Genomic DNA, 22526 nt, shown 5'->3' with positions numbered 1-22526 from the left:
TTTTTTGAATCGGCCGTAAAAGATTTCCGGTTCTTGTTTTTAAACGTGGCAAGTGTCATTTCTCCCTCCAAACCAGGAATTTCAATTTTTTATCGAAATCGTTACCAATGAGTACGACATCTACATCTTTGAAATTTTCCACAAGATATTTCTCTTTTCGTAGTTGAAGTTGTACCAAATATTCGTTCCGGAATCTTTGTTTCAAATCACATCTCTAATTTTATACTTCTGAAATTATTTGCTTCTATTTCATTTATTTCATCGGTTTCTGCGAAACCGAAGAAAGCTCTTCCGAGAACATTTTATAGTAGTTGTTGATCATTCACATCAGGTGATAACAAGTGGAATAAATTTCCAGGAACATCTTTCTACTATAATCTAACTTTGAATTTATTTCTTTTTCAATATAAAATGCATTTTCTGCACTCACAAAATGATTTCCATTATCGTTATAAATAAGACTTTTGCGATAAGCAGCGGACTTACTCAGATTATAAATGAGCCAACCAGGATTGCTGATCGTGATGGAGAATATGTTGGTCTTCTGGTTCTCTACCGAACAACCAATCCAGAAATTCACACAGTAACCGTAAGGTCTCCATTGGGATCTTTTGGCCACAAACTCATTTCAGTGTTGAGTGAATTACCGATAAATGTTGGGAAACTATTTAAATGTTTGTTTCAGCTCTAAAGATCCATCAACTTGTGTTTCTGAAGTCACGAAAGTTATTCTATCATTCATGGATGCATATATGTATTCCTTTTTCGCGCACCCGTGGGGTCAGTGGGAAGTTGACCGTGTCACCATGTGTACGTATCTATTTTCGGCGCACCTTACATTCAACTTACAAAGTGATTTTTTATGTTATCAAGTTCTTCTTACCAATTGAAAGTTATGGATTTTGATGCACAAGGTAAGAGACTTACAGATTACATAAATAAAGTTATGATCAACTATCAAACTACATGAATTTTTTTATAAATAAAAAACTCATTTTCATACTGTGATTTTCTTCAATATTTTTTATTTGCTAGTGTTTTTGTATCTGGGTAGATCAGGCTATTATCTTCAATATAGGTTATGTGATCATTTTCCTTATAAATACTATCAAAATCATGTCCGGATATGTCCGGCTAGATACATTTTTGAGGAATCGAAGATATTTAGCAAAATTTCGTTTGAAATTGAAAATGTTTTTAGCGACTTTCAACACTGTTTATGTTTGTTTTAGGTTCACAGGGTGCATCAGGAGTAAGTATTGTGACCCGACAATACTTGTTTGACCTCATGAAGAACAAAAATTTGCCTAATTTAGATGCCAAATTAAAATATCTTAAAGATCATCTTTTGTCATGCGAAGGTTTCAGTAAAGACCAAATTGTTGATTTGAAACGTATTTTTGCCCATTTCAAATCAGATATCAAACAAAGGTGGGCGAAAGCTCATCATAAAGGAGATACATTTATAAAAAACAACCAGCATTGCCTGGAAGGTACCTTTGAAATACCTGTTGTTGATATACAAAAACGGCCAGGGCGACCATCCAAGTCGTTCGAAGATGCAAGTGAGAAGAGCAAGAGAGGCGAAAGACTGAAGAACATCTAATTTCGAAAAGGATTTAATAATACATGCCGCGAAAGTGGAACTGGAAAAATCTGGTAAAAAAAGATGCATCAAATGTCCTAAAAGATATTATTAGTTCTCCAACACGAGCAACTTAATATAAAGAGGCATCGTATTTATGTGGATCTATATGATTGGCATCCTATGACGCTAACATTGCACAAAATTTTAATCCATGCCGCAATCATTATTGAAAAGGCATTTTCACCAATCGGACAGCTTTCGGAGGAAGTAGCTGACGATATCTTTAACCGCCTTCTTCTCAGTTCAGATCCTCTGCTCAGTCGCATTCGAACTATAAAAAAACGGAAAGCAGAAACATTTTTGCCCGAAACCTTAGCCATGTTTGTATCTGCGGAATCCAACCAAACTCAAAATTCATCAGATAGCGACGAATGACGACGAACGACAATGACGGAGAAAGTCAAAAAACTTAGAATTTTTATGTTTATATTTTTTTTTTGTTTTTTGAAAATATAATAGTAAAAACAAAAATTTTTTTTTATTTACAGTGTTTAGATACCAATTGAGCATTAAAATAATTTTGGCCGCTTAGATCGTGAAAATACCTGTATGTGCAGCGTCTAGTCATGCGAATTTTGAAACAAGGCATCTGGTCCTGATGAAGTACCCGTCATCGTACTTGAAAAGTGCGCAAATGAACTCGCAGACTTATCAACCTTTCTTGTTGGAAGAGTGCTCGCGTTCAGCCTATTCTCAAAAAAGTCAAGAAAACTCTTTCAAATAATTATAGACCAGTCGCTTTGCCATCAGTGATATAAAAAATCATGGAGAAAGCCATAAACCACCATATCCTCAAATATTTGAAAGGCTTCAACATCTTGAGCGATTATCAATATGGCTTTAGGAAAATAAAGATCAACAGGCGACCTTCAATCGTATGTCACCCAAATTTGAAATAACGCAATCGAGAAAATGGAGAGTCAAGAGCTATTGCGCTTAATATTTCTAACGCCTTTGACCATGTGGCTAGTCGGATCATATTTGTGCTTCTCGAAAGAACGTTCCCTCCAAGTCACCGACGGCTCGGTGAATCATCAAGATGAATAAACCTCTGAAGAAGCCAGCCACTCGTGCTGGTGGACCGCTCCAAACTACGACGGCCTTCGAAGATAGTAACACTGAATCTCTCGAATACTTTCACCATCAACGCTGGGGTTCCCCAGGGATCCGATACGAGTTCAAGGTGGAGTGATAATTTAATATAAAGTGGACTGTACAAGTCAATTCCAGTAACTTCAAAATAGTAAGTCTCCCATTCTATTCAAGGCAATGGAAGTGAATTGGATTCAAAATGTAGCACATTATTCTTCCGATATGTTACTACATACACATTTAGAGATTCTTTTCAACAATTTCCCAAATGTGTTGCTATACGAAACATTGCAGAATTTGCATGCCAGAATGACAAACGAGTATGTCATTTCATGATAAATATGTTCACCACTAGAATCTTTGATAGTGAAATAATCGGTGAACAAAAGTCGTGACAATCATTTGTTGTTGTTGTTCGTATTCTAAGAATACGAAACTCATCATCAAATGGTAATTAATGATTTCAGTTTTGCATCCTGACAACCAGAAAAAACTTTTCCTGAAAAACTAATTGCCACTGTTTGCCCTGCTTTTTCGATTTCATTCACTCGTACTTGGCCTGATTTTCGATTCTGTTCATTTCTATAATTATGTATGAAACGCTCAACCAATCCAATCATATTTAAGTTTTTGTGTCCATAACAGAGTAGCCACACTTTTGGAGTTTTTCATTAAAACTCCTCGTCCACTAACGAGTCTTGTTCAGGCCAATCACTTCCATAAAGCTAGTATGGTGTCTCCCATCAACGATCAAAAAGTTCTATCATTCTGTTCTTCAGAATACATAATCACTTAATTATATACATAAGACTTACTGAATTGTGTATAATAAATAGTATTAAGACTTGGGTGACAACAGAAGTTAGAAAAACTCATTCTCACATTGACAACTATCTATCTGTTATTCCTAGAAATATAATCAAAAATACTGGGTGTGCTTTCGACATGCACCCCTTATTGAAATAAGTTAGAACAACATACTCTGAATGATTTTGATAATGATAACAACAGTAAGTTCATGCAACAATGAGTTTGTGCAACAATGAGTTCGTGACATTACACTATTTGAGATGTAATCCAGTTAGGGAGAGAGTACACATTGTGTTATTTTTTTGGCGAAATAAAAAAGTTGTAGAAGTTATATTCTGGAACCGGTAAAATACAATGAATACGAAATACCAATAGTTCCGATAATTGAACCAAATGAAGCCACTAGGATATTATGCGGTGGAATAATATTCAAAATCTCGAATTTTAATAACAATAACATTTGAAGATCTTTTTTTGTAATAACAGGTTACCATACGGTATACATTCAGGTTACGCGAAATTTCAGAAAATTATGTCACGTTTGTAAGAGGGTATTGAGAGTATTGCTTCATTTCTTGATGATGTGCTCATTACCGGAGCCACCAAAGAGGAACACATACTTAGAGTAAAATCAGTAATAAAAAAGTTGGCAGAGGTTGGTTTTATATTGGAGAAAAGAAAATGTGAATTTTTTAAGAAAGTGTCAGTCATTTGGAATTCAAAATTCACAAGGAAGGTCCTCACACAATGGAAGATAAAGTGGAAGCAATGTTGAATACACCGCTTCCATCAAAAGTTCCAACAATAAAACAATTGAAATCATGTTTAGGTCTTGTTAATTATCACCATAAATCCATACCGAACAGTTCAATAGTTTCGGAACCTCTAACTAATTTATTAAAAAATACTCCATTTCATTTTGATGAGACGTGTATCACTTCATTCAATAAAATAAAGAAAATATCAGTATCCACTGAAGTTCTAGTTCACTTTGATCCAAAGTTTTCCATAAAACTGGCAGTCGATGCATCTCAAACAGGAATAGATGCAATAATAACGCACTGTATACAAGAAGTTCAACATCCAATAGCTTATGTTTCCTGGACTTTAACTAAAAGCGAAGAAAAATTCAGTCAGATAGAAAAAGAGGCGATAGCTATTATTTTCGGTGTTATGAATTTTTATCAATATTTATATGCAAAAAAATACTTTGTTGACCGATCACAAGCCATTAGTAGCTATTTTTAGCACTAAAAATGGATTTTACTTATTTGCTGGAAACAGACTAAAGAGATGAGGTCTCATATTGGCTGATTTTCAATTCGAAATCAAATATGTAAACTCTGAAAATAATTATGTAGATTGTCTCTCACGGTTATCGCTCCCAACAAATTCAGCAGAACCTGAGGATTGTTCCTTTATGATTAAATATATTTCACAAAACGAAAATATTCCTATGAATTGCGGAAAGATAAGGGAACTGACTTTGTAGAATACTGTCCTACACAAAAAGTGTACATAAAAAACAGGTTGGCCAGAAAAGGTAGATTCTGAAATGAGACCATACCTCACCAATAAAATTTGTTTTTCAATAGTGAATGATTGTATTTTGTTTGGGTACAGAATTGTTATACCAAAAGATATACAGGGACAAATTTGGAACGAAATTCATAGATCCCATTTAGGAATGGTCAAAATGAAGAGTCTGGCACGAAACTATGGTGGCCAGGACTAAATTTAAATATATATAAAAAAACGCTAAAAAATTGCAAATCGTCTTCATGTTCATGTGTGAAGCTTTTATCGTAACTAAAATAACTTCAATGGGTACTGAAGCGATTTGGCATTCCTCGAATTTTAATTTCAGGTATACCGCATCATATTTTGTTTCTCCAGAATTTCTTAATTTTTTGAAAGGTATTGGTGACGAAATGAAACATGCCCACCTTTTCATTCCGCTATGAATGGCCAGGCTGAAAATTCAGTAAAATCCATAAAGAAATCTTTAGTAAACATTTTGAATTCAGGTATTTCTGATTTGGATTTACTGTCGAGTCGATTCTTGATGGATTACAGAAATACTCCATTCTGTACTATTGGTACGATCAATCACTATTTCCCGCGGAAATAATGATTGGTCGTAAAATTCGTACTAAACTAAATTTGTTATTGCCAGAAACGATGAAGGGAAAAGACGGAAATACATTTTCCAGAACAGTACTTAAAAGTTTGAAACGCCAAAAAAGTATTATGGGGAAAAAAATTAAAAATATTCTGTAGATGATATATAGTATTAGTTGAAGATTATAGGGAAATGAAAGCGAAATGGAATGAAGGGAATATTAAGAAGAAAATTGGTACCTGAACAAATTTATTTTTCACCCCTGAATAAGAAATAGTTACCGGCCGAAATCCTTGAACATAGTGAAACAGTTCTCGGCCGAAATCTCAGACCAGAATGAATGAATGCCTCGGCTAAAAATTTTATTGGAAGTAATTTTCTCACTGACAGAAGGTCGAGTCATAAATGTAGTCAAAAAGAATCAACCACTTAGGCCTAGGCCCTTGTCTTAACCCATCAAAGTGTTAACAATGAGTATCTACTCGAAATATTCCAAGTGACTTCGTTTTAAATATACATCTGTTTTTTTTTCGAGAGAAGATGGCAAGTAGATGGATATTTTGGACGACTGCTAGATAATAGTGTTGAGAAAAGTACAAAAGTTAAAATCAATAACAAAATGAAATGTTTTTAAAGTAAGTAGTTGTAGGAAAAACCCTACAAGTGGACTGAGTGGTGAGAGTGAATATTTAGAAACTAATCAAAATAACGAACATCCGCAAAGTGATGAAAATGAACAATTAGGTTTATCAGATTTGTTCAGAGATCACCTGAAACCCAATTTGAAAGGAACTTTGAACCGTAGGGTACTCGTGAACGTAAACTTCCAGAAAGATTGAAATATTAGTTGTATCGTTTTCTAAATCAAAAAAGGGGAGAAATGTAATATATATACCCTGCCCTGTATATAATATTCCTATAAGAATGTCATGCGCATTTATTGGTTTAGATGAGAGTTTTCACACTCATGCCTATATGGAAGGACTGGCTTATGCTTTTGTATCGAGAGAGTTGAGATTTTAATTTATTGTTATACAGAACCCATGGAAGAAAATTCCGCACATCACAATTTCAAACGATGAAACAATAAAAAATTATGTTATTAAACACTTCCAGACTCTTTACGATACTGTTCATTCCGATATCGTCTTCATCGTACCGTAGACCATTTCCAAGAGCTATTAAGAATCTTTTCGAAGCAAGGCGAGAGTTCGAGTAACCGATAACCAGCGCGTCCGTTAGTCTAATAACAAATAACGACAAAATGCGGAACAAAAACATCTTCGTTCCGCTCAGTCGATGTTTGGATATTCTTCGCCGTGGGCTATTTTCGAGATGGTCTTCCAGATGATTTGGTTCAACGGCAGTTATTCCTCGAGTGCCCTCGTGGAGTATCAATGATCGAAACATATTTGTTGTGCGGATGACAGTTGAAAAACATTTACACCTTTATTGTTAGAAGATATAACGTTATTTTTTGTTCGGTTTCAGAGGTCGTTGTGTGTTTCTTGATGTATATAGCTCAGTCCAATAACAAATCTGAAGGAAAAAAACTAATTAATACAGTTTATTGTATGATTTTCACTATAGGAACTTGGTTAATCGTAAACGAATTTGGAGGTTAAGAAAGTAATTCTCAGATGAATAGCCCAGTATCTGCAGGTACCAATTTTACTGTAAAAATACTGAAAAACTGACAAATAATACTCCAACTCATTATGATCCTCTTATACATCTGGAAATCAATTTCTCAATTAGGTTGACTGGAATATGTTTATTATTTTTTGGGAAAGGAAGTTTTTGGCTTTCTACTACTCCATCTTGATACAAAAAAAAGGGATGAGGGAATCTTCCTAAGAGGGAAAGGAAGTAATCAATTTGGAAGATTCCTTCATCCCTTTTTTTGTATCAAGATGGAGTAGTAGAAAGCCAAAAACTTTCTTTCCCAAAAAATTAATCACTCCTAAAAATATAACCCCTTCAATTCAAATGCTTATTATACTTTAACAATTTTCAATTGAAGGTGATTCATTAGCAACGTCGCACTTGAAGTGACCAACGGATTATCCTCCTACCAACTCTGCAGAGGCATACCAAAATAATATTTTTATTTATTGAAACACATAGGTAATTACGTTAAAATTATTATAGTAGGTGGCGTTACCTGGTGTCAATGGTAAAACTGATTACATTTTCAGTAGTTTTACAATCCAATGACTCCTCCGAAGAGGAATTCCCAGTCACACTTAAATCTATTATTATTTGGTCGAAAACAGTGTCTACCATCCCGTTCAATCTCCACATTTTCTCTTCTTCCTTGATCACATGAGCTACAGCATTAGCCCAATTTTCTTTCCGTATCCGTTCCATTGCCGGTTCTAATAAACGTTGGACATCAGAAATTTCAAATGTCACGTTTTCACGAGCTACGTAACCCTTAATTTGAGCCCAGATTAATTCTATCGGGTTTAACTCGCAATGGTAAGGAGGAAGTCTCAAAATGGTGATGCCTTCAGCACGAGCTATTGTATCCACCACATGCTGACGATATCTGTCACGATGATGTTTAATGACACTCATAAGCTCGGCCTTAACCATGTCCTCGGAAAAGGGAATTGCTTTTTGTCCTAACCAACTCTGCATGTCTGCTTTCATGGTGGTCATAGTTGGCAGCTGTTCTACTAATCGGCTGTGATGAGAAGCGTTATCCATTACTATTACCAAATTTGGCTCGACTCGTGAAAGAAGGGATTCAAACCATGTCTTCGTGATAATCCCCCGTTTTTTTTGGTAAAAAAATTAGTGCACTATCGTCTAAAAAGCCACTCTCGCTGCTTATATGGTCTACAATTAGTCGTTGCCCTTTACCCGTTGATCCGCGTAACCCTGTTGATAAACCGTCCACAAATGCCACGTCCACGATAACTAGTTATAGTAGTAACTAGTTACAGAGTTTACAGTTGCTGTTCTGACATGCATATACGAGACAGTTTTGAGTTTGATTTCATTACCTTGATTCATTCAATTTCTTGGATTCTATCTAGTGGAAATCTTACAATAAAGTGTTAATTGAATATGTTAACAAATATTTTTGTGACTTCTAACAAATTATACGTTTCCAGACACTGGTGAAAACGGGATATGTCTGGTATGGCAGTCGATTATGGTGGTGAAATATATTTTTTCAATTAATAGCGGAACATGGGAACAAATGAAAATCACCCCTAAAGAATATACATTAACAATATCGTCTTTTATGATTACCAAAAAAAAAACAAAGCGCACATAAAACGACTCTGATTTGCCATTGCATGACGGAAAGGCCCATTCATTGAATTACAGCCATAGAATTGAACCGAGGGTCAGTTTATTAACACTCGAACGGTATTCGAACATATGCCTTTCGACAGAGAATATGAGAGCATGACCACTTTTATCTGAAAATAAGGTAACACGACACGATGCATTGAACCAGGAACTTCGCCGTAAGACAATATAGAAGCATTAAAATTTACAACGGCTCAATAGTCTGAACAAGCTATAAAGTAACAGATGATCTAATGTGCCTAATGCTTGTATAGTTCTCAATATGTCACTGTACATGCACATATATGTGAAATCAATAGTTATAAGTTTTCAGTGATATATTCTACAATTACTCCTAATTTTCAAAAGACAGGAATTGATTTTTCAAATATTTATAAGAATTAACTACTGGCGGCATTCCACAAGTTTTGTACTTGGTGAAAACGTTTTTCGGCTTTCACTAATCCATATTTTTTATACAAAAAGAAGACTGTCATTTGAATTTCAATGAACATATAAGTTATTTATGTGAAAATTATTAATCAAGGTATATTATTAACAAAATCATTAAGACTTTCGTGGCCGAGGTTATCAGTGTCACTATTTTTTGGGTTCAAAGGCAGTGAATTTTTGAAATTTCTTCCTGACGTTCAACATCAATACACTCATTTCGTTTGAATGCTAACTTAAGAATTTTTAAAGTTAGTTAGAAACTCCAATACATACTGAAATACAAAACATGAAAAAAAAACCTCCATATTTTTGTTTCCTATTTATTTCTTATGGATATATTTCTATGCTATACCTACATTTGTATTGAACCTTTCAACTTCATCTCAATTGGCGATGATATTGAATTTCTTCTAAAGGCCTGGTATTATTTTTGAAACTGCAAAATCGAACGCAACAAAATATTTATTTCGGTAATTTTCCTACAAAATAGTAGACATTTGGAACATGTATAGCTTTCTAACTCAATTCAAAAGAAATTGCACATCTATGACCGACAAAATTAATCTAATTGTTCAAAATGTCGTCCGTTAATGTCAATGCATTTTTGTATTTTTTCGGAGCATGCCCGCATAACATTCACTAGTTGAGTCGAAGTAATTTCGTTGATGTCTCTCCTTACCCTGTCTTCAAATTTCTTGCGATTTTGAGGTCTTCTATGAGCATAAACTTTATTCTTCAAGTAAGCCCAAACAAAAAAATCCATTGGCGCGAGGCATGGTGACCTTGGTGGCCAACGAACTGGACCCTGAGTACCAATCCAATTGTCGTTGAAGGTTATAGTAAGATGCCCACGGACTATGTTCGAATTATGTGAAGGTGCACCATCTTGTTGGAAATACATAACACGACGTGTCGCTAAGGAAATGTCTTCAATAAAATTTTGGATTTCATAAAAAATAATTGGTCCCACCATTCTGGTTCCAAACATTCCTAGCCAAACATTGAATCCGAATCTTTCCTTCCTGGTGTCTTCCTTCTCTGAATACATGCGGATTTTCTTGGGTCCAATAAGGTAAATTATTTCTTTTGAAATAACCATTGTTTGTAAATCATGATTCATCACTGTATAGAATATTGTAATGGAAATTTGGATTTTCTGCTTCTTTCCGTATACCTCAGTTACAATACACAATCCTCTGCGCACCAGTTCCATACAAATATTGATAAATTTGGTATTTGAATGAATGATAGCGGCATTTTTTCAAAATTTTGCTTACTGTTTCTCTAGACACCCCAGCCTCATATTCGATGTGCCTAAATGATGTATTTGGATCAATTTCAACCGCTGCTAGAAACGTGATCTCCGTATCTTCGCTTACAATAACATGTTCTCCATCATGATTATTCCGTTCTTTCCTGAACTGTGACTGAAATATTGCAAAATAGTTTCTACTACTCGGTTGCGGACGGTTAGGATATCTCTCCTGGTACAGACGCAAGGCTGAAATTTTTCCTTACTTTTCCATAAATCAACAGCATATCAACTTTTTCAGTTTGGATAAATCGGTAGTAGTTGTTCATTTTACAAATGATTATCTTAGAAAATTCAGAACATTCGAAATGTAAACAGTTCGGCGTAAACACAACGACAGAACATTCAACAAATTTAATTCCATAGCCAACTAACATGTAGTTGAAAGGTTCAATACAAATGTAGGTATACCAGTTTAATCTTCCTCTTGAAGATCAATTTAATCTTCCTCCTTTCGAAGATGATCACTTGGTGATTGGAACACGTGTCAAGGTGTTAAGAATAACTCCAGTAACATTCGTTACTACACCAAAGGTTCCAAACAGTGCATCACAAATGATATACACAACTTTGTAAAGAATTCATTTTGAACTCAAATACTTCCTGTTTTCCTTCGCAAGTTTCTCACAGGTTTTCTATAGAGATGGAGGATTAGAAAGTTAAAAAAATCTCAAAATCCAATTTGGATTTCAATCTAGTACCATCAAACGTCTGATCTGAAACTTAGGGAAAATGTGCTGCACACTGGTTCTCTCTTGACCTTTCTGACATCTAGGTCTACCAACTCCTATGTTCATATACCAAGCGACATGTTGATACTTGTTCCTTGCGTCCATTTCTGTATTATGGGAATCGTTATTTTCTATTTTCTTTAATAAGTGTTCCGGTTCATGTATCCTCAATGCGGTATTCACCTTGAACTTCACGAATTGTTTTGTCTTTCAGTGAGGTTGGTACGCTATTTTCTGGTGGTGTTGAGGTCGCAACTTTCACATAAACTAGAATCTACAGAAATCCATGATTATTTTGAATCGTATATAGTTTTTGAAAGTATTTTCTCATATAACCAGAGGAGAAATTTTCAATCAGGCGTTAAAGTGATGTAAAGAAATTGACCACGAATGAGATGAAAATAGGTGCACTAAGGTCGAACGAATGCTATTTTCGAGTTCAGAACAAACACTATAATTTATCACGAAATTTGGCTTAGAAGTGAGTTCTCGCAGATAAGCTTATCGATTTTGGACACACAGTCAAATTTTTGTTCATAATACGAGTATGTGTTAATATCAAGAAAGGGGATAAAGTTAGATTGTTATCGAACACGTGATGGATTTGACCGAATTGACGTGTCTTGCTTTACAATAGATTCCTCAGGCGTATGGTATGAACATGTCGAAGGAAGCGTCTCAAAGTAAAGTGTTACTTGAATATGTTACCGAATATTTTTTAGATGCTATCAAATTATATCAAATCAAATCAAAATATACTTTATTGTCAGAAGATTTTGTATCCCATCGACAAAACTTTGTAGGTATAAATATAAGCATAGCTAATGGTGTATAGATAAAAACTGTCAATTAATAAAGGTTTGCTTTCTTGAATTGTACGTTGGTCAGATTTGGAGACCTCATATATACTGGTAAGTGATTGAATAATTTTCCACCATTATAAAAAATGGAATCCTTGATTAATGTTGAGTTAGGTATAGGAAATCTCATATTAAATATGCTATTACGAGTAGCATAAAGAGAAGAGACAAAGTCAAATTCCGTTTTATGTTTGTGCACCAAACATACAGTTTCAAGAATGAACAGTGCAGAGACGGTTCACACAGATGAGGGAAGGGTTGCACTGCATGTTCCCCAAAATGGTATTCCATATCTCATTTGGGATTCAATTGAAGCGTAGTAAACCGTTTTTGCTGTGTGAAAACCCAGCTTGTTAGAAACCACCCTCACTGCATAACATCCGGAGGAGATTTTACTCTTGAGTTGCCTGATGTGTTCATCTTATTTGAGCCTATTTTCAATATAGACACCAAGAATTTTTGTGTTCAATTTGTTTTCCAAGATATCATTGTCTATTGACAGTTCATTTAGCAGATATTTAAATGTTATTATATTTGTTTTGGATATGTTCAAGGATAATAAATTAGCATCATACCAATTTTTCACCTTTTTTAAATCAGATGATATCTTTTTATGTAGCTCTTCTGGGTTTTTTCCTTCCACAATATTGTTGTATCAACCGCGAATAGAGTAAAGCTGCCAGATATATCTATCATAGTCAAATCATTAATATACAACAAAAACAGAACTGGACTTAACACAGATCCCTGTGGCACACCAAATGTGATTGCCCTGCTTTCTGAGAGTTCGATGTTCTTACAATTTGACTTCGGCCTGAGAGATACGATTCAAACCAATTGTACGTCACCCCTCTGCATACCGGTGAAGTGTTTTGAGTGATAATTCATGATTACCACAATCAAAAGCCTTCGAAAGGTGACAGAAAATTGCGGCAGCTACTTCACCAGTTTATTAAGGAACCCGTCTGGAACCCAAATTGGTTATTACTCATGATATCATGCAAATTTAAGAAATCATTCAATCGTTTATTCACTAATTTTTCAATAATTTTCGCTAAGGTTGGAATTAGAGAAATGGGCCGCAGATTGGAGGGATTATGCAAATCACCACCTTTATGTAGGGGAATAACAATTGAAGTCCTAAAAGAAGGAGGGAATGAGCCAGTTTCGAAGGAGGCATTAATGAGATTAACTAAATTTTCCAATGCATTGCTTGGTAGATTCAAAAGTATTTTTACCGAAATCTCATCATACCCAGCGGTATTTTCATTTCTGATGTCGTTCAAAGTTTCAATTAATTCATGAATATGTGTTATACAAAATGAGGCTATCATCGATATTAATATTTTCTAGATTGAATGATCCTTCATTTATAGGGCACGCGAATAGTACTGCTTTGCTTTTGAGCAATGGTGCAGTAGAATTCATTTATTTTGTTAGGTTTTAATGGGATATCAACCTTTGTTTTCTTTGATTTTCCAAGTCTCTTTAATTTTGTTAGTTGATTCTCCAATTATGTTTCTGTAATACATTTTCTTTGCTAACCTGATAGTTGATTTATAAATTTTACGGTACCTCGTGAGGTACATACAGATAAATTGGTCATTCGTGAATTTCCTAATGTAATGCAGTGAGCATAAGTTTTTTAAGGAATTTTTCAGTCCTTTCGTCATCCACGGCTTTTTACGCTTCGATTTGATTTTCTGTATAGGAAAAGACTCATCATTCACGTCCAATAACATGGTGTGAAATGATAAGAAAGGTCAGAGAGCTCTCCCAGTCAATTCCGATACAATTCTGATAGAACCTATCATAGTTTGATCTACTATACAGGGCTTTTCATGATGAGCGTTAATTAGCCGTTTCTGACAAACTATTTAACACAGTATGCATAAATCATTATGACCTACACGCCTAAAATATTTCAGACGAAGCGGCGTTGTCGCTTCTACTATAAAGTATCGGCTTCTTTGATTTTTCAAATAGAACACCCCATATATAATACCATATTATGATTCATTATCACTTCGTCAACAATTTCATATACTATTTCCCTATACCTGTCTATTACCGTTTACAAGATATAAATTAATTTAGATATTTTTTTTACCAAACATGAACTTTTATAAATGCTGATAATCTTGAACTCTCTTGAACTAAAACGTTCAAATTTGAAATAGTGTGGAGTGATACTATGAGGATCTTCACTCCGAGTCATATTTTCATTTGCCTCATACAGGGTCTTCAAAAAATGCAGATACTTTGATCTCATGAAAAAATGAGTGGAACTCAATTTTTTCAAATGGAACACCCTGTATATTTCAACATTTTTGAGCTCTACATCCAATTTTAGAATAACTTTATTCAGATAATACTATTTCTATTTTCGTTTTCGTTTTCGAGATAAACTGTTTCAAACGAAAACTGACGTGGTTTTCTTGCTCGTTTTTTTGAATTCATCACTTATTTTGGATATTCAACATTTTTTTTATACTTAGTATTATTTCTTTTTGATCCAGTTTTTTAACTGTCTTAGATCAGTCAATTCGAAATTGGTATGTACCTACCTTAGAAAAAGTTACAATTTGTATACCGTGAGGTATTGGTCTCTAACGTACAACAGTACACATTAATATTTTTTAATAGTGTGCTTTGGAAAAATAAATAAACCAATTATTTAAAGTCAGACTTTCGTTGATGGTTTTGACTGATTGTGATAGCTACCAATTATAATAGAATAATGTCAAGATTAGGTTACAGTAATGAAGATTTCTTGAATTCATTAATAATTTATGGTGAGTGCAATAGAATTGCAAGTAGAACATGTCGAGTATTTCATGAAAGATATCTACAACTTCCGAAGCCGAATAATAATGTGATAAATCGACTACTAAAAAACTGTAGGTTGAATGGAACCTTCCGTCCAAAAATCATTCGTAAAAAGACTAAAGTGGATGATGATGACAATGGTATAACAGTTTTGGGATACTTTCATGCATTTCCAAATGCTTCTCTGCACGAGACTGAAAGGGACAATTTGTCGAATTCTAAATGAGCATAAATGGCATCCCTATAAGTTCTACTGTGTCCAACATTTGAAAGAGACTATTTATCTCGTAGAATGGAATTCTTTGAATGGTTACTTGTCAAGACTCAAGAGGATGAACATTTCCTTGATAATATCATATGGACAGATGAGGCCAAGTTCACAAAAAATGGAGTTTTCAATAGACATTATTGGGCGCCAGAAAATCCCCATGTTGTCCGCCAAAGGGGTTTTCAAGAAAGATGGCACTTCAATGTATTTTGTGCCATAAAGAATGAGTAAATTTTTCATATCGAGTTTTATGATGATAATTTGAATGCTTCAAAATATAAAGACTTACTGAGGAATGGAATTCACGGAAACCATGTCAATTTCCGTTTGAAACAGTTTATCTCGAAAACGGTTCAAAATAGAAATAGTATTGTCTGAATAAAGTTAATCTGAAATTGGATGTGGAGCTCAAAAACGTTGAAATATACAGGGTGTTTCATTTGAAAAAAATGAGTTCCACTCATTTTTTCATGAGATCAAAGTAAGCATTTTTTGAAGACCCTGTATGAGGCAAACGAAAATATGACTCGGGGTGAAGATCCTCATAGTATCACTCCACTCCATTTCAAATTTGATCATTTTAGTGCAAGAGAGTTCAAGATTATCAGCATTTATAAAAGTTCATGTTTGGTAAAAAAAATATCAAAATTAATTTATATCTTCTAAACGGTAATAGATAGGTATAGGGAAATAGTATATGAATTAGTTGACAAAGTGATAATGATATTATATACGGGGTGTTCCATTTGAAAAATCAAAGAAGCCGCTACTTTATAGTAGAAGCGACAACGCCGCTTCGTCTAAAATATTTTAGGCGTGTAGGTCATATTGACTTATGCATACTGTGGAATTTTCAGGTTGATATGTTGAATAGTTTGCCAGAAACGGCTAATTAACGCTCATCATGAAAAGCCCTGTATAGTTGAATTATATGATTGAATAAGGTAAAAGTTTATTTTGACCCCTAAATGAGTGAAGCATCTTGGTGGGATTGATTTTCAAGCCTTGCACATGGTCAAAGCAATAATTGAGCAGTCGAGTGTTTATCTTTGTAATGCTAGTGTTTCACAAAGAAGCGAATATCAAATATTTGTATGGAGAAAAGAGAATTGAAACTTTTTATGTTTTTACCACTTTTATTTGTAACTAACGTTACTGTAATTTGGTCATATAATGACATTTTCAAACTTATACATTAAACTAGTTTAACTAACATTGTAACATCTGCGCAGCTTAGATTGTTCCACAACATTTATCGGTAATCCACTCAACACTGAAATGATATTGTGTACAGAAGATCCCAATGGATACTTTAGGGTGACTGTAAATTTCTGGATTGGTTGTTAGATAAATATATACAGAAGACTAACATATTCTCCGTCACGGTCAGGAATCTTGATTGGCTCATATATAATCTGAGTGAGTCCGCTGCTCATTGCAAAAGCTTCAGCTTCGCGACTTTGTACATTGATATTTGAAAATTCCGTTTGTATCCCAAACCTTTGTAATGGAATTGAATCAGATATTATTCACAATATTCCTAAACAATATAAATAATGAAAGCAAATTTCACTTACATGGAACACTGTTATCCTCACTGGTAGACATCTTTATGTTTGGACATAAGACAATTGCCTTGTTAGCTCTTCAGTACCATATACGGATAACATTATAATGTAATGTATAGTGAAGGGTTATATCCCTCGTGCACCAAGTTGAAGCAATTGTTAAACATTTTGTTAAACACAAGACATGAAAGTATACAGGGTGTTCCTTAAACACATGCTAATATTTGAGAAGGTAATTCTTAGACACATTTTAACGAAAAAACGTCCTATGGACGTATATCCTAAACGCCTTAACTTTTGAGATACAGGGTGGCAAAGTTTTCGAAAATAATCAGATAATTTTGTAGACATCTTTGGCATATTTGGTACATATGTTCCATGCCTCAAGGGGCATTTTCTGATGTACAATTTTCTTAATTTTCTCTGCCATTGGCGTACGTACGAGTTTTGAAATGTATATTTTTGGCGAAAAAAATACTGTTCTCAATTATATTACGTCATAACGCAGCACCGCTTAATAATTTTTGAAAACATAAATTTAGTTATCCTGGAATGAATGACGTGTAGCAGAATTTATTTACTGCACCTCTTGGAAATATGGAGTTTGTCGATATGTGATTTCTTTTAAAGATTAAAAGCAGAAAAAACAGCGTACCCACTATAGCAATAAAAAACGAATTCTCTGTATGTACAAACGTCAGTAGCTAATATTGATGTTGGTTTAAAGTAAGGTGTTGGTGTTAAAAACTGTCACAGCGCGTTTTGATTGATTTTGAAGTGTTATTGAAGTTATTTTGGTAGTCCGCTGTTTTTCTGAATATCAGTAAATATGGTAAATTATACGAATGCGGAAATGGCGCAAATGCATTACGTATATGGCCTTGCCGATGGTAATGCAACAGAAGCCAGGCGCATTTATCAGGAAAGATATCCTTATCGTGCCTTACCAGATAGCCGAACCTTTTCAAATATTCATCGTCGACTTGGGGAAACTGGTAGTTTCCTGAAATTGAGGAAGCGGTGCTGCAAGAGACGAGTCCGAGGAAGATCGCTAGAACTCTGGATATTTGTCATCAAATTGTTTGGCGTATTTTGGTTGATTTTTTGTTATACCCATACCATATTTCAAGAGTGCAGGCATTACTCCCCAGAGATTTTCCACAGCGTGTGAACTTCAGTCAGTGGTATCTACAAAGTATTGCACTAAATCCGCAGTTTGAGACACACATTTTGTTCACAGACGAAGCAAATTTTTCTCGGAATGCCATTCAAAATTTCCGTAACAATCATGTGTGGGCTGAAGAAAATCCCCATGCAATAACCGAAACCCATTTCCAACACCAATTTTTGGTTAATGTATGGGCAGGAATTAGAGGTGATTATCTAATAGGTCCATTTTTTCTACCAGGACGCCTCGATGGTCGTTCTTATTTACACTTTCTCGAAGAAGACTTACCTGGGTTATTGGAAGATGTGCCACTTGCGTTAAGGAATCGAATATGGTACATGCACGATGGCGCCCCTGCTCATTTCAGTGTAATTGTCCGAAACCATTTAAATACAGTTTATTATATCGTTGGATAGGTCGCGGAGGACCTCAGCAATGGCCAGCAAGATCCCCCAATCTCAACAGATTTTTTTTATGGGGTCACCTTAAAACTCTTGTGTATAAAACTCCCGTTAATACTTCAAAAGATTTAAGAGAGCGAAAAGTTGCCTCGTGTGAAACTATACGAAATACGCCGGGAATATTTGAACGGGTGCGTAATTCCATGCGTAGAAGGGCGGAAGCATGCATACTAAGTGCAGGTGGCCACTTCCAACAATTTTTATAATCAGTTTTGGTATTATTACTAATTAACAAATTTGTGCTATTCGTTTAGACTAACTGTCACAAAATAAAACAAAACTCGTTTTTGTGAAAAATTTATTTTTTTGCAGATTATATTTTCAAATATTATTAGGGAATTGGTAATGCGTTATGAAGCAATTTTCAGATTCTCATTCATTTTAGAATTGATCTAATTTCTTAATTTGCTTTCTGTCGATTTTTATTTTTTTGAGTGAAAATCATGCGTCGGACAAAGAAATACCAAGAGATCAAATTTTGTCAAAAATAAATGAGGATTTTAAAAAAGATTTTATTTTGGAAAGAAAGCATTGGCGTAGTACTTTTTCCCCAAAAATATTCAATGCGAAACCCGTAGGGATGCCACTGTTTGAAAAAATACAAATTTGTGTACATCAGAAAATGCGCCTTGAGGCATGGAACATATGTACCAAATATGCCAAAGATGTCTACAAATTTATTTCAGTTACTATTAAAAAACTTAAAATGGGTCTAAGAATTACCTCCTTAAATATTAGCATGTGTTTAAGGAACACCCTGTATAATAATTTGATAAAATTCTTGAATCGACGGTTTTGGGATTTAATTTAGAATTATTATACAAGAAAGCAATGGCTTGAAGCAAATTTTTGAATTATGGCATTATGCACAATTTTATCGATTGAGTTTGTTGTGCGAAAGGTAAATTTGAGATTGTTTCCAGAAAAATTAAATGAAAACATAAACTGGAAGACCTTTCAATACAAAATATGAGTATGTGTTATGTTCATTTTAATCGAATAAAAAGGTATAGGGCATCATTTAAATCACTATGAAACACTGCTTAGACTGACTCATCGTTTTTATGCATTGAGGGAAATTACAAATAAACTTTCTTAGTGGCATCAAAATAAGTATAATACATACGTGCTGGAAGATGTGAATGACGATGTGTCATCTCTTTCATTGGTCTTCTTTTTTCTGAAACCCACCATTATCACTCACTAAATATTACGCACACTCTCCTCGATTCACATCAGAAAAAAAAACGAATCAATGCGAGTCCGTCTACATGTCTTTCAAAACTATGGAAATTGTGCACAGATTTAAACCAAACATTCAACCCAATATGCAATGAACAAATAGTCAGCAAGATGAAAACGGTCGGAGTATTCTGCTGACGAATGTGCTTTATCTTGAATTATCTTTCTGAGGATTATTACAGATAATAAAAGATCGAGTGCACCTGTTTAGTGTTACCGAAATTATGTTGTATAATACTTTGCGGCATGAGCGCACGTATAATCGGTCAGTTTGGGGGAGAAAAAAGAATAATATACAGGGTGTCCATTTGAGAACTTTCTCCTTCCCTGAATATCTTCCTTTCAAGAAATAGTATCGAAAATCAGCAAAATACATCAATATCATTGTCAAGCGAACACCAGAAGCAATGTTTTTGCCATTGCCGTCCACACTCTCACAAGAGGTAGCCTAAAAATCTTAAATGAAATGCTCATCATTTTGGAACGCTTATAAATTTTTTTCCAATGGTAGGCTACTTGATCAGTTTAGATAAATACGAGGAATTATTAACTATGGACGCTAACAAAATTTGAAAGTTAAACTGTTCACAATACACTCTTCCTTTAATAATCTGAATAAACATATTGATATCTGCAAACCAGGAACGGGGTGTTCATACATCTAGGGGAAATCTGTATCAGATTTAAAAGGATTTAAGGATATCAAAGACTCGAGATTGAGATTTAAGGGATTACAGAGAGAAAATAATTTCAGTATTCAAACACCAATCTCTCACATAAATTGAAGTGTTCGAAAATAAAAAAAGATGCGATTATATGACAAATACCTAGCAACATTCCTTCAAAAATTTTGCAGTTACTCAATCAACGAAAGTTCGAAATGAAATATATTCTATATGAATAAAATCTAATGAAAAATTAAATTGACATTTGACATATTATTCCTGAATTAACATTTTTATAAGATTTTTCTGTTGATATGAATGATCCATAAGTTCCTCGTTCATGCATGAGGGCGACAAAAGTCAAAACCCTATATTTAAATCTTCAATCTTCAACCTTCTAACCTTTAAAACATCGGACGTTCTGTCTGTTGAAAGTATGCTTTTCCATAAACCAGCTGTCACCCCCTCAACGAACGACAACTAAACTTGTGCAAGCTAAAGATTTAAGAGGTCTCACCTTTTAACGTGCGATTCCTAGCACGGGTTGGACGATAGGCAGTGAAAATCCATAGTCCCGCCTAACGGCTCGAACTACTGTTCCACCTGACGGTTGACCGGCTACCGCCTCACAATGTATCACTACATTACCTACTTATTGATGTAAATTTTATTGATTTTTTCCTTTCAATTTTGTTTAAAGAAGACTCAGTTTAATAATTTCTATTCAAATAATAAACTGAAAACCATTATTCTTGGTGATGTAGTAATTCAATAGTCATTATGTATAGCCGACTTTCATATTTGTGTAAATGAATATAATAAGATTCAAGTGAAATAACAGATATTTGAATATTTGTGAATAATAGAATCTAGAGGTTGTCCACCTCATAGTTATCCAAAATTGATAACTGGCATAAAAATGGTGCAATGGTGCAATGTTGTTAGTTCCAATAATTAGTTTTGAAAAAAAAGAACAGTAATTGAGTTGAAGAAATTATTACGCTTTCTCTAAATTATAAATATATCAAAACTATCGTGTCAAGTTTTTTGAGTTGTATATATACACGAAAAAAACAGTTTTTGATGTGATAACTTCATTTGGGAGGTAAACCGCTTGGTAACGAAACGCATAACGGCACCAGTATGTCTTGCTTCCCTTTCTCCTCACTCTAACACACATCGCTAGCCGTATCTCGAAAAAACGCATGACTCAGTGTTCAGTGAGTGGTCGACATATTATACTGTAAGCATATAACGTAAAACTAGCACTGCTTTATAAAAAATTTGATGAAACATGCAGAAAAAGATCTTTGGAACATTATAGAATCTCCTAACGAACGGTTAGTTCAATAATATAATACGATTTATCAATACCAAGCATTCAACAAGTCTATCGCTGCAGCATCTATATTTTCAATTTCTGCGTCCCTGCTTCGATATATATATATATATATATATATATATATATATATATATATATATATATATATATATATATATATATATATATATATATATATATATACATATTTACACACACAAATACATACACACAATAATCAATGAAATATTTTATCAATAAATAACCTTTCCTTAGGTTAGGTTAGGTCCAAAGTGAGTGGGTCTATTCGACCCTCCACCGTAACCCGCAAGAGTTTATTGTGGCTCACACCTATTCACAGTCGACCAAATAAACCCAGCTTCTTACCGAAGCCGATTAGTTTGTATGGTGAGTGGTCCTTCAGGTAAGATGGTACTGCTCTGCTGAACTCTAAAAGCCTGATTCTGTCCCCAACAGGGCAGGCACGAAGTATGTGCTGTGCTGTTTCATGGTTAATAAGGTAGTCGGATAGTCAAGGTGCAAAATTCCCACCTTGATACCCTAGACATCCTTCCCATATGAGGGTTTTTGCACGTCAGCTACACCTGACGATGCCTGAGATTCAACCGTGCAGAGCTTTTTGGTCTTCGGCTTTGGTGAATCATCACTT

The 22526-nt window shown here is 34.4% G+C and overlaps 1 protein-coding gene across 5 annotated transcripts in view; it reads right to left on the bottom strand.

Moving 5' to 3' along the window:
• The window catches only part of Prosap (SH3 and multiple ankyrin repeat domains prosap), a 271691-nt gene that overhangs the window by 99963 nt on the left and 149202 nt on the right, over positions 1-22526 (bottom strand). For 3 of the 5 annotated variants that reach the window (XM_074181508.1, XM_074181510.1, XM_074181509.1), the window contains exon 1: positions 19755-19974. The exons of the other annotated variants lie outside the window; for them this stretch is intronic. In XM_074181508.1, the coding sequence (XP_074037609.1) occupies positions 19755-19822 (68 nt within the window). In that variant the 5' untranslated portion in view covers positions 19823-19974. Of the gene's footprint in view, positions 1-19754; positions 19975-22526 lie in introns of those variants that run through there. 5 annotated transcript variants of the gene reach the window in all.

The sequence above is a fragment of the Leptinotarsa decemlineata genome, unplaced genomic scaffold (assembly GCF_025532065.1).
Source record: "Leptinotarsa decemlineata unplaced genomic scaffold, Ldec_3_MD MMD2_tig00026314_RagTag_RagTag, whole genome shotgun sequence".
Taxonomy (NCBI): domain Eukaryota; kingdom Metazoa; phylum Arthropoda; class Insecta; order Coleoptera; family Chrysomelidae; genus Leptinotarsa; species Leptinotarsa decemlineata.
The sequence above is the reverse complement of the archived record's forward strand: the minus strand, read 5'-3'. Positions and strand labels throughout refer to the sequence as shown.